At 37.3% G+C, this 13,640-nt stretch overlaps 1 protein-coding gene across 1 annotated transcript in view; it reads left to right on the plus strand.

The window, feature by feature from the left end:
• The window catches only part of sowah (ankyrin repeat domain family member sosondowah), a 219,580-nt gene extending 206,587 nt beyond the window's left edge, over positions 1–12,993 (plus strand). Inside the window, exon 13 of the mRNA XM_089098935.1 lies at positions 12,726–12,993. Within this exon, the coding sequence (XP_088955061.1) occupies positions 12,726–12,908 (183 nt within the window). The 3' untranslated portion in view covers positions 12,909–12,993. The remainder of the gene's footprint in view (positions 1–12,725) is intronic.
• Positions 12,994–13,640: the final 647 nt, after the last annotated feature.

The following is a 13,640-nucleotide window of genomic DNA, read 5'->3' on the forward strand; positions in this document are numbered from 1 at the left end:
GACAGTTATAGAGTCGAAAGATATTTTAAATGCTTTTGGTGATTATTTTAGTAAAATTATCTCTAGATCTGTAGGGGTTTACTTTTTTCGAAATAGGGTCTCAAGAGATAGAAAGTTATTGTAAAGGTTAAGAATGTTTTTTCTGCAAATGAATTTTGATTTTTAGCTCAAACTGTTAAACAGATAGCGTTAAGTATTTCGCCTTTACTGGCGCATATTCTTAATCTATCAATGACCCATGGGGTTTTTCCTGAGCTATTAAAAAAAGCAATTGATTGTCCAAGTTATAGAGGTATCTTTGCTTTCGGTTTTAGTAAAATTTTGAACAGAAAAAAATGGCTAATAGACAATTACAAAGATATTTTAATAATAATATTCTACAATTTTCTGAATATTGATTTATAAAAGGTAAATCAACTGAACTGGCAATGCTTGAACTTTTATTTAAATGATTCATTACACTATGGTTAACATGTCTTAGTGGTTTTTCTTGATGTCATCGAGGCTGTTGATACCGTAAATCATTCTTTGCTTCTTCTAAACTTGTCCTACATTTTTTCTTCACAAGCTCTTCATTTTCGCCCCTTATCTTTGTGAAAGACGACTTGAGTGTGTTGGTAAAGCACGAGATCTTCGGTTTGATACTTTCCCAATTAATACGCCGTACCCCAGGGCTCTGTCCTTGGGCCTATGTTATTTCTCTTTTTTGTAAGTGACCTGTCTGAAGCTTTGCCTCTTTGTAAAATTACAATATTTGCAGAAGATATAATAATTATTCTTGTTCTTTTCCATTATCTTGAAAGTATGTTACTAAGCGTATCTAATTGGTACTTGAATGATTAGCTCTTTATGAGGAAAAAATTGCCAATATATGTTATTTTCGCAAACTGGGTTAGTCGTTACGGGTTCTCTCTAATTTTTGTTTCTTTTTAAATAGCTTTGTATTACAACGGGTTGATCAGTTTCAAGACCTTGGTTTTTATTCTGGATGAAGATCTGTAGTTTCATAATCATCTAAGAACACTATCTTATAAAGTTTACTGAAACACTGGTATACTACTACTACTACTACTAACAACTCACCGCAGCACCAAGCCGCCTGATGCCAACATAGCTACGCACGCTCCTCCTCCACCCCAATTTATTCAAAGCCTCCCTTTTTACACCCACCCACTAAGTTCCCATTTCCTTTAAATCTTTCTTTATGACGTCCCCCCGCCCCAGATGGGGACGACCTGCTTTCCGTTTAGCCCTAGATGGTTGGCCGAAAAGAATAATCTTCGGCAATCTGTCATCCTTCAGCCGCACAACGTGCCCTAGCCACCTCAACCTTTCTTTCATTATAGCCCTAGAAAGTGGTATTGAACCACATTTTTCGTATAGCCTATTGTTTGAAATACGGTCAGTCAGCCGGGTACCCAGAACAATCCTTAAGCAATTTCTCTGGAAAACATCTAGCAAATCTTCATCCGCTTTTCGGAGCGTCCATGCTTCAAAGCCATATTTGACCAATGTCATCACTGTAGCTTCTAATATTCTAATCTTAGTTTGCAGACTTATCTTCCTATTCTTCCAGACTTTTTTTTAACTGTAAAAAAACACCCTGAGCCTTGGCTATTCTATATTTAACAACTTCACTGCTCCCACCATCTTTACTAATAATACTATCAAGGTAAGTGAAACTGCCCACCTGATCAATCTTTTCGTTACCCAACGTCACCTTTTCATCTTCACTTATTCCTAGCCTCAGTGACTTAGTCTTCTTAACATTAATTTTCAAACCTATTCTAGCACCCTGAACTCGCAAAACCTCTAAAAATTCATTCATTTTGCTCACACTTTCATCTAGGATGCTTAAATCATCAGCATAATCCAAGTCCAAGAGACTTTTTCCTCCCCATTTGATTCCGTGGTCTCGCATTGCCTTTTCTGTGCTCCTTAAAACAAAGTTCATCAAAATAATCCATATAAAGAGGGATAGAACACAATCCTGCTTAACTCCTGATTTAATACAAAACCAGCTACTAACCTCATTTCCTACCTTAACCGCAGCAGTCTTATTCTCGTACAAAGCACTAATCACTTTAGTGCATTTGTCTGCTATACCATACAAGGATAAAAACTTTACTAAAGCTCTTCTATCAACAGAATCGAACGCTTGCTCATAATCTATAAAACTGAGGACCAAAGGTGTTTGAAAACTCAGGCTCTTCTCAATTATTAGCCTAAGAGTGAAAATTTGGTCGACACATCCTCTACCTTTTCTAAAACCGCACTGCTCTTCTCTTAAAACTTTGTCTACGGCATCTCTCAGTCTAAAAAGTATCATATTACTAATTAATTTACTACCTACAGAGACCAGACTAATGCCTCGATAATTACCACAGTCACTTTTATCACCTTTCTTATAAAGTGGCTTAATTAAGGTTTTCCTGAAATCGTTAGGTACTTCCCCCTTTTCAAAAATCCCATTCATGATCTTCAGTAGCATACTTCCAACCTCAGAGCCACCATATTTAAGAAACTCGTTGACCACCCTATTAGCACCTGGAGCCTTATTACTCTTTAATCCCGCTAGCAACGTCGATAATTCCGTCCAGTGGAACAACTCGTTTTCCGTGACTAAGGTATTCCCTACTTATCTATCTCCCTCCGTATTTTCTCCTATCACACCACATCTGTTTGGTTAATTCTTAGGACGTTCGACCCATCTCTCTTTGGTTTTTTCCTTATTGCTAAATGCGGCCCCTCTAGCTGCATCTTCCAGATCCTCGGCAATTTTATCCATGACCTCCACTTCACACCTCCTTAGTTCATATTTTAAGGCTTTCTCCACTTTCTTTACATTTCTTTTGTTTTCATACGATCTATCACTCAGATAATTCTAAGTCCTTTCTCCTTTCTATTAAACATAAAGCTTTTTCACTAATATTCTTAGCTGCAGTTCTAGCTTTCTTCCCTAATACACCTTCAGCAACTTCACAAATTATTTTTCTAAAATTATTCCAACCATCTTCCACATTATCAAATTTTAAACTCTCAAGTTTAGTATTCATCTGTTTCTCGAAAGTTTCGCTCAAATTCTCATCCTGGAGTCTACCAACATCATAACGTCCCGGGAGGTTGTTACCCTTCCGATATTTCAGCTTTAAATTAACCCTTGACACTACTAGATGGTGATCTTTACTTTTAATATCAATAACGGCACTCCTATATATCCTAGTTTCTTGTATTGATCCTGCTAGTCTTCGGTTAACTATAACATAATCAATAAGGTTTGCTGTCTTACCATCACGTGAATGCCGTGTTAACTTATGAGCTATTTTATGACCAAACACCGTATTGGTTATAACTAGATTGTTATACCTAAAAAATTGCAAAAGTCTGTATCCATTACTGTTTTATTTTCCTACACCAAATTTACCTAGGCTGGGATACTATCTATCCCTATTTCTACCAACCTGGGCATTAAAATCTCCCAGTAATAACATTATATTTCTACCATGGACCCTGTCTATTTGCTCCTGTAGCTGTAAGTAAAATTCATCTGAGTCGCTAGTATCTCCGTCAGTTGGTTCTACAGGGGCGTATACTACTATAACTGATACCCTGAACTTTTTAGTCATAAAATGAGCAATTAGTATTCTATTATTAATACCTTACCAGCCTAAACGAGACTTAGCAGCTTCCTTATTCATCATGAGCCCTACTCCCTGTCTATGTACCCCATCCTTCCTGCCTGAGTAAACAAATTCTATTTCGCCTAATTTCCTGCTTCCTACCCCTGGGATATGAATAAATCCAGTTCGAATCGTCTGAATTCGTCAGTCAAAATGTCGATACGATAGTCATTTTTTAAAGTCGTAACATTCCAATTTCCAATTTTCATGTTCTTTAAATCATTGAAATTATTTTCGCCTCATAGTAAACACTGGTATACTATCCAGCTATTGTCATTTTCCCTCCAAATAACATTTTAAAACCCTTTATTCATTCATAAATATTTTTTTCATTGTATTTCTCTATGGGCTTCTACCTTTTCATCTCTTCATATACTTCAAATTAAATCAATGAGGATACTTTTAATACTGATTATAGTTCGTCAATTAAACATATTTACGTGACTGAAAGGATCTTTTAAAGACCTTTATTTTCATGTTACCTTTGAATTTTTCTGGGATATCTCCAACTAATTCCCCTTACCATAATTACCCGACAACTCACTGATCAGATTTTTCATGTAAAATTCATCGAACCTTGAGAGCGTATTTCAGCTTTCGTCATACTGGGCCAAAAATCTGGAACTCAATTCCTACCAAAATCCGCAAGCTTTTTGATAAATGGTTGTTTTCGAGGTTGCTGAAAAACTGTCTGAAAGTTAAATCTGCAAGGAATAGTTCTTTTTTGAAAAATTGGTTAAAGTGGTTTGTTATCATTTGTGTTTGTTTAACAGCGCTTAAGTATGTCGCTTGGTATGTGCACCCCTCTTCAAGATTGTGTAGTATATTTGTTTTTGAATAAAAATGTTCAAATATAATCTAATTGACGTTTTGGCGTTATTATCTGATGATAATAATATTAGAGCGCAAATTAGGTATTTCCAGTAATTGACGTGACAAAAGAAATTAAATCATTTTTTCACCGGATAACTGACTGTAAAAGCTCGATTGAATTTAAGATTTTTTTTTAATATCGTCCTCCTTTTTGTGTGAATTGTCCCAGCCTAGAGGTGAGCGTGCTGAACTTACAGTTCTACGTCCTTTTGGCTGTGGTTCAAGTCCTAGTGTTGTCAATTCTTTTGTTTGCGACAGGGGTCTGTGTGGTGACTCTGTAATCTCAGCCAGATTCGACCCAGCTCAAGGTGGGTACCTGGAGAAATATTGGGGAGGTAAACCGAAAGGGTGTGTGAAAGCTCTGGGTGACTGTGCCCCGAACCCTGTAGTGCTTTGTGGCTGAATGGCCGTAAAACAAAAATCCGGCGATCAGCATTCCCAGTTTGAACTGTAAAGACCAGCGCCGATTCTTTACCTTTACTTTTTTGTTTAATAATGACTTTAGGCACAGAGTTTTAATTTTTGAATGCTCATTACTTTTCATGAGAAAACCTTTTCAATTTATTTTCAATAAAATTGTTTAACACCTCATTATTAGATTTACTTGATGGAGAAACAAGGTTGATCGACTTACCAATTGTCGTCCTAATTTCAAAAAGTATATACGAGAAACTATCCATTTGTGGTAGAATGGTGCTAGAAGATTGGAAAAGGGGTTTTCGAACGGAAATTAAAAGTTCTAATGCGCTTTTTACGTGACCAAAAAGATTGGAGGGCAACTGGGCCCCCTCCCACGCCCATTTTCCACCAAAATTATCTGATAAAAATTTTTAGATAGCCATTTCTTTCAGTTTAGTTGAAAGATCAAATAATTATGTCTTTAGGTGTAAAATGACCTCCAAAACTCCGTGAAGAAAGGCCTGTAAGTGATGAAATTCGTTCATTGTTTACATATAGTATTTGTTATTGGGAAATATGGAGACATTTTTTTTTGGGGGGGGATGGGGTGCTTGGGGTGGATTTCTATAGGGATAATCTTCCTTGGGGAGGGAAATTTCTGGGAGGTGAATATTCCAGGGAAAATGTGGGGAGATTCGGCAGAATTGCAATTCGAAATTCTTTTTAATTGTCTTGCAGTCTCTTTGCCAAATTTTTCATGTGGGATATGTTCCGGGAGAATTATCCAGGGGCTTTTTTCCCTGTGTTTTGATTCCTGTGAAATAATTTCCACGGAATGGGGCATTTCTGGAGTGATCGAGACACCGATTAGAGATTAAAGTCTTATTCAAATGAAAGAATGCTAAGGAGAATTTTTTGGCCGAATCGCCCGCAAATAATTTTACTGGGAGGGCCGATTCTCACTGAGGTTGGAACTGTCTGGTTGGAATTTGACGGGGGGGGGGGGCAATTGACGTTGGCTGAAATTTTCATGGAGGAGTTGTCCGTAAGGGGGAGGGGTATATTTCAGAGAGGGTGAGCCAGATTTGCCGGCATTATTTGAAAAACGAACAGAAATTATCCCATATATAAAGGGTTCCCCCCCCCCGCCTCAATACCTTGCTCTTTACGCTAAAGTTCGGCTGTCTGTCCCAAATTTTAAAAGTGGCTACAGAAACGCGGGGCCGTCTAATTAGAGTTGAATGGTTTTTCCAAGATACTAACATGTTTAGCATAAAAAGCAACGTATTGAAGAGGACGCCGCCTTTCACATGCAGGATTACCCTGGAATGGTCAATATCGAAATTTTCTTTTAATTTTTATGCACGGTGAGTCAAGTTTAAACCTCCATTAGTTGAAAAATTTTCAGAAATTAAATAATAAAACAAGTTTTTTCAAGCCGAAAGTAAGGAGTGACATTAAAACTTAAAAGAAACAGAAATTATTTCGTATATGAAAGGGACTGTCCCCTTCGCAGTGCCTCACTCTTAACGCTAAAGTTTGACTCTTGTCACAACTCTAATTTTTAAAACAATAAAACTTTAGCATATAGAGCGAGGCCATTGAGGAGGGGACAGCCCTTGCATATACGGAATAATTTCTGTTCGTTTTAAGTTTTAATGTCGCTCCTTACTTTCAGTTAAAAAAAACTTGTTTTTTTATTTATTTAGTGAAGACGTTTATTTCAATAGGTAATTTGGAGAGTAGGGGGGACAGGGTAAAATTTTGTCATTTCCTTTTTCCATGGGCGTAGGCAGCATCTTGCCTAGAGGGGGGAGGGGCAGCTGATTCTGATATTGAGGGGTCGGGGTTTATAAATGGTTCCCGAGGTCCTTTGATTATAAGTCTTTAGAAACTCGTCATTCTATATTTCGTTGAAACTCGGCCTTTAGCATTTTCCATGCTCTACTTTTCTCGCAATACTATAATACTATAATATAATATACCCCCTATCCTACTTCTACTTTCCAGAAAACATAAACACCTTAAAACCGATTTGACACAAACCACATTACGGTTAGATAACAGCTTCTTGTTCTAAGACATCAATTCAAAAGTTCACAGTTGGGTAAAATTAAATATTAAAATTGGTGCAGGGGAGACCGGCCCACGTTCAGCCAAAGCAAATAATCTCAATATAAAAACCTATGGGGACTTCTGGTAAATTATAAAAGCTCTGACAGATGGCAGTGAATTTTAAAATATCTGACCTTGATTAAAACTTTTACCAGAAATATGGGATTGGATCACGTTTTATGGTGATTAAATCTGGAATTTCGTTCAGTTTTTTTTCTGAAGGCCTATGCCTAATTACGAATGCTAGAAAATCCGCAAACTCACAATGCATTCTCTTATTATTGACCCGTCTTTTGGCAGCTTCTGAGACGTGCCATCTTCACTGGTTTGCTGTTAGTATTTTGTCATCCCGCGGGATGGCGAACTCCCACGTTTGGCCACAATGCCCCGGGTTGATTAGGCATGCCGAACCACGGTGTCCGAGAGTGGGCTATGCTTATAAGAGCTATGTAAAAAGTATATTTAAAAGTTGAAGGCAAGCTCAAAACCAAAAAGTTGATTGATTCTGGCGTTGTTTAATCCTGTCAGACTAGTAGGTGAACTGAAAGTCTTTTGTTTATCCTGCTAAATTTCATTAAAGATTAAATGCTTAAAAGTAAAACAGAAAAGAGAAGAAAGATAGGCGGCTGGGATCCAGAAGAAAAGAAAACAGTAATTTTGCTGTCTTAGTCAACAAAAGTCAGTCGGATTCTCTGTAAGTACCATGGGTATCCCTAGAGAAACGCTGCGAGACTTCAAGAAAAAAGTTGAGAAGCTGAATATCCCTCTACAAAGTCTGGACCTGAGTTTCTTTACGCCCTGTTACAACTGATTATAAATATTTACAGAGGAACAAGAAAAAGAAGTAAAAACTTACTTGAAAACGATAGGTGATATAAATTTTCGACTTTACTTCCTTAGAAGTACGTAAATTTGCATACACTTGTGCCATTATTCATAGTATAAAAGTATGTTGGTACCGTAGTTTTATTGATCGCCTTAGAACACTTTAAAACTTTATAATAACGGAAGATCTAAGGAAAAAATACTTTAAAATTGAAAAAGCGTGACCAACCACAACTGTTGTTGTTTCTTTCTATTAGCAAATACCCTTTTTAAACAAAGGGCAAAAGTTCACTGAGACATTAATTATAATAATATTATATATCGAAAATAAAGAAAAATTGACAGTAGAAAACGGCTTGGTAATTCCCCTTGCACTGTGCGGTATTGAACCTGAATACTCCTGATTGGCAAGTTCGATTACTTCCACTACACCAGCACAACGGTAACTGATGTTATTATTTTAAAATTTCATGTTGAGTGGAAGAAACAAAATTAGCTATCTTAAATTACATCATTTTGTCCTGTTGGTTCTAAACCTCATTTGTGTGCATAGATTAAACATCTTTTAATCCTATTATTGAGGTTTTTCGCAATTTTTGTTATTGGAAGTGTTTGCTGGAAATTTCATGCGAGAGCATTAGAAGTCAAATATGTTAAGCCTTTATTATCTCAAAGATCTTGTCAGCTAGGGCTTCAAGTGCCTTTCGATGTACTTGCAAACTGACACAATACAAAATATTGTAAGACCGAAATGTCCCTGAATTTGAACGATGAATAGTTTTCGTGTTATAAAATATCATGTAAAACTTGTACGCAAGTTGAAATTAGTATTAAAAATTCTTAGCATGCTTTATTTCTCCAAGATTCCATTTTAGTAATTTCAGTGCACGTGAATACCATACGTATAAAAGATATGTATAAATATTTACAGGCATTACAAATTTAAAACCTTTGATATTGATAAATAGAGCAACAAAGACGTACTTTTAAAATCTTAATGAGTAACCCTTATATGTACCGTTTTTTAAACTTACTTTGGATGAAACATAGCCTATTCTGTGATGAAGTGCGGGGGTGGGGAGCTGAAGTTATATTGGTAGTTCAGAAAACCTTACATTGTCAGCAAGTTCTATGAATACCTATGAAATCTATGAAATCTGTATACCTATGAAATACCTATGAAATCTGTATTAATAAACAATCACCAAAAATCATAAGTCATCAATAAGCTTCGGCATTAATATTCTTGGATTAGAGCTAAATATTTCCAAGACATTATGGATAATTTCTTCTTTTTGGGTTTTATTCTGTCATTTCGGCTGTTTATTTCCAGCTTTTTCAACCATCTACCTTTTATCAACTGCTTTTTTAGCCATATAACTTTTTTCAACTGCTTTTTCAACCATCTGCTTTTTCAACCATATCTAGTGTAAATTTGATGTTCAAGGGGGGGGGGGGGCAGATAACAGATAACATAAAATTCAAAGGTAGTGGAAACAGTGGAGGAGTTGCAGGTAAAGATTAGTACCGTGGTTTTATGGATTGCCTTAAAATTCTATCAGTAAGAACACCAGAAGGTGCAAGCTTATGACGGGCGACTTTTTTCAATCGTCACAGTGTAGGAGCTTTCTCATACAACCTGGAGAGAGGTCTATATAAATACATATTCAGGCCATAAGACATTTGGAATGTTGACGAATCGGGTCTGAAAACATCAACAAGCCTGGTAAGATCATTGCATAGCGAGGCCAGAAGTAAGTAGGGAAGGTCACGTCAGCAGAAACAGGTTAGTTGACCACGATTTGTGCTGGTGTTAGTGCATTGAAAACACAGTCCCTCCTCTACTTATTTCCCCAGGAAAATTGTCCGGAAATTTTACTCAAGGGAGCTGTACCTGGAACCATCATGATCGACTCAGAAAATACTTCTGGCTGGATGACTGCCTCTCATTCTTTGCTTTACTAGAGGTATTTTATCAAGCAAGTCAAACACTGCAAACAGTCACTACTGTTTCTGAAAATTGATAATCAGATCTGCTGATGCATCGTCGATTCGCTTAGTATTGGTAAAAATAATGGCATCTTACTTTTAATGTTCACTATCTGAGCTAGTCACAAACTACTTCCTAGAGACAGGACAGTCATGGGGCGCCCTAAGACGTAATATAACCAGGAAGCCGCAATATTTATAACTGCCCTGAAATGTAAAACAATATCAGTGTATAATATTGCTGAGTTGCTGGGGAAAGCATATCCAAAGCTTTTTCACTCATGAGAACATAATCAGTGGAATCAGAGCAAGTGGGGTCTACCCTACCAACAGAGATGTCCTCAAGGATTATAAGCTCTTCTCGTCATATGTCTCAGACAGAATGCCTACCACATCTAGTGAAGCACTTACCAGGGAAGTTTCTATCGTCATTGCAAGTCCTGTGTGACATTTAGACTCCTTCTTTAACATAAACTCCGAAACAGACGATGCACAGGTTCTGTCTCTCTAAATGAGAAGCAAAGGTCAGCAGATGATTTGTTAAAAGAGATTGTTCATGCAATACTCTTTCCAAAAGACTCAACACGAAAAATTAACATGTAAAAAATGCGAAAAACTCAGAAGTGCTCTCTGACACCCCTGTGAAAGAACGCATTACTGCTGGGATAAAAAACTGTATCTCCCAAGAAAGCCATAGTCTTTGAAAGAAGAAAGTCAGAGAAGTGAAAAGTCTAAAAAGCAAAGGGTATGTTTCTCGTAACAAGAGTTGCATTTGCACTGACGATTCTGACGTAGATGAGCCTGTATGCAACAACTCTTCAGACTCCAGTATGGACGTTGAAGGCGAGCCCCCTACCAGCAACTTCCAATTTGACACTGAAAAAGTCAAGGCTGGTGATTACATTCTGGTTGAGCTGAAGAGCAAGAAAGGGAATACTGCTCTCTGTATTATCATTATCAGAAAAGTAGCAACTGAAGAACTTAAGGTCCACTTTCTTAAGGAGACTGGAGCGAGAGACTTTGCGCTAACTGACGAGACGGGTAGTGTCTTAAAGACATAATTTTAAATGAAACTGCCACCACTGACAGGCGGAACATCAAGATTAGCGGAACGGCTTACTTTTGGTGTTGACTAGTAAATTTATAATTTGAAATTAGTACTCTAGTTTTTTTTTAGCCTTATTAAAATTCATTTTGTAGTTTTTATACTGATCATATTCTTTCTTAATTGTATAGCCGAAAAACAAGTTTTAATGTTCTCCTGGTCACTTTTCTGTTTCTTTTGTCCGGTGGCCGAACGTAAGGCAGAGACGGCCGAATCAGTGCCGGGATGGCTCAGGTTCGACACTCTTGACCACTTGAATAGAGGCATCAGGGTGGAAGAGATGTGGATTATTTCTAATTGTCTTTTGCAAGTATAGTATTGAAAGAACTACCTTTGCTTTGCCCTACTCAGTGACTTCTTATCACTTGAGTCAATTCCAGGAGAATTAAAAAGTCAGAACCGGCCGATTGTGAGCCAGTCTGCTATTTATATATCGGATCAAAAATCAATATTGAATATCTGAACGTAAACATTGATATCGGAAACGCTATTTGGAAATTTCTGTTTATTTCCAGTTTTTTCAATCATCTAGCAGGTAACATCCAACAGAAAAATTCCAACATGCGGAAAGCTCTCGTTAATATCTAGTGTAAATTTGGAGTTGTAGGTGAGACAGCTTCCCTCCCCTGCTCCCCTTCACTACGCCCATGCCTTTGCCATAATTTGTCATATTTGTCTTGAAATCTCGAGACACCGGGAACATTAAGGCCCCGATCCTTGCGTAAATACCCGATTTACTGCCACTGCCATCAATTGGGGAGAGGGGATGTAGGCGATTGCTTGTGCTCCCGGGGTTTTTTACCCCCTCCCCCTATATTTTGAAAAACATCTTCCTTTGGGGTATTTTTATTGAAAAACCTTTATTGGATCTTAATAGAGAAACGACGAACTTGCTCCCTTTAGATTGTGAAATATACATTTGCCCTCCCCCATAGCCTTTCATGATTTGACGTACATTACTACTGTGCCGACTTGACATTATTTTGTTACTAATTTTGCCTCGGATCTAAGTTTGGTTTTTCTGTGGGATTTGAATTTTAAAATGATGTATGTCATTTAAGGTCAGCAAAGAAGTTGAGCTTGGCTGTAGGTTTAACAAAGTTTTTTATCGTTATAACTATAAAGATATGTCTAAATATTGTCTTTGAGAGGTGACAATATAAGTGAAGGATATAGGTATTTCATCTCAAGATCAATCACCAGTTAATGCAAGCAGGTGAAAAGCCAATGACTCACACTGTGAACTCCCCAAGTCTCTGATTGCTGATTACTGTATATTTATTATACTGTAACGATATATTAGCTTATACTGTACCTTATGCCTATTTATGCTCCTCAATTTTTAGAGAAAAACTATAGGTAGGGCAAACTTACCGAACTTGCTTTTTAAACTTGGACCCTGTAGCAGTTTCCTATTGAAAACAAAGGGCTATAAAGCGTGATTGGGCTTGATTGAAAGGGTTATATCCTGATTCAGAGCCTTCTTAGGATTAGTGGTGCCCGGGGCAAAATTATATTACAGCGCCCCCTCCCGACTCTAACACAAGCAAAAAAAGCCGAATCATAGTGAAAAATTTGATCAAAATGGGTAACCCCCCAGCCACGGCGCCCAGGGCCGCTGACCCAGTCTCCCCCTCCCTGTGGACAGCACTGTCCTGATTCAGACAAACCTGCACCCTCTTTGTCCATTCCAGCACATGCCATCCAAAGTTTAGTTATATTATAATATTGTTTTATAGATTGACCGCCAGTTAATGCCACCCCCTAAGGGCATCAAGAAGAAAAGATCAAAAGAATGGCCGGCAGTTGAGAAGCCTATGATTCATATTGTGAACTCCCCAGGTTTGGCTCCAATTCATAGTGAAAGTGAAGATACAGATTCTGATTCTGCTTATGGGTTTGGATCAGATTGGACCGCCTAATTTTCATCATCTGCATCACCTTTTGAGATTTTATATAGTGTTATGTTTTTTTATTTTCTCTAAAATTAAATCGATTAAGCGTCTTTTTCCTCTTCTCTTTGACCACTATCTTATCATTTTCTTTCAAGATGAGTTCAAAAGTGAAGAAGATTCGTCAAGTAGAATTAATCTACGTATTTTTTTTTTAGTTCTTTCCTCGTATTATCTTCGAAAAAAATCTTAATTTTTGCTCTTTTGTAAAACGAAAGAAAAAAGGAAAAAACAAATGGTGAAAAAAGTTATTGGGCAAGTTCAATTTAAAATTTCAAAAGGGTTGGGTATGCTTTCAGCGATACACAGCCCCAAGTAAGTGAAATTTAAAATGTCAAGTTCTTAGTAAATTTTCTGTCTCAGGGGTATCATTAGACGACTGCAGCACAATGACCGACCACATCTCAGGGGTGCCACATAGAAATATCTGTCATGATTCTTCTGTGGCTCAGTATTTTCACTGTTCTAACCACCGACTTAGTTGTGAATTATTTAAATAACGTTCCACACATTAGAAATATTGTAGGTACAATTAAAGAAATAATCAAGTTCTTTCATGAGAATGGTCAGAAGTGTGAAGTTGTTGGCGTCACTCTACAGAAGTTATAATAAACAAGATGGCCTCACGATTAGAAAATTTGCAATGTTTGCGCTAATTCAAACAATTTCGCTAAGATTGCGCAATCCCTAAAAAAGGTTATC

The sequence above is a fragment of the Artemia sp. Qi Xiang Cuo genome, chromosome 13, assembly GCF_049724085.1.
Source record: "Artemia sp. Qi Xiang Cuo chromosome 13, ASM4972408v1, whole genome shotgun sequence".
NCBI lineage: Eukaryota > Metazoa > Arthropoda > Branchiopoda > Anostraca > Artemiidae > Artemia > Artemia sp. Qi Xiang Cuo.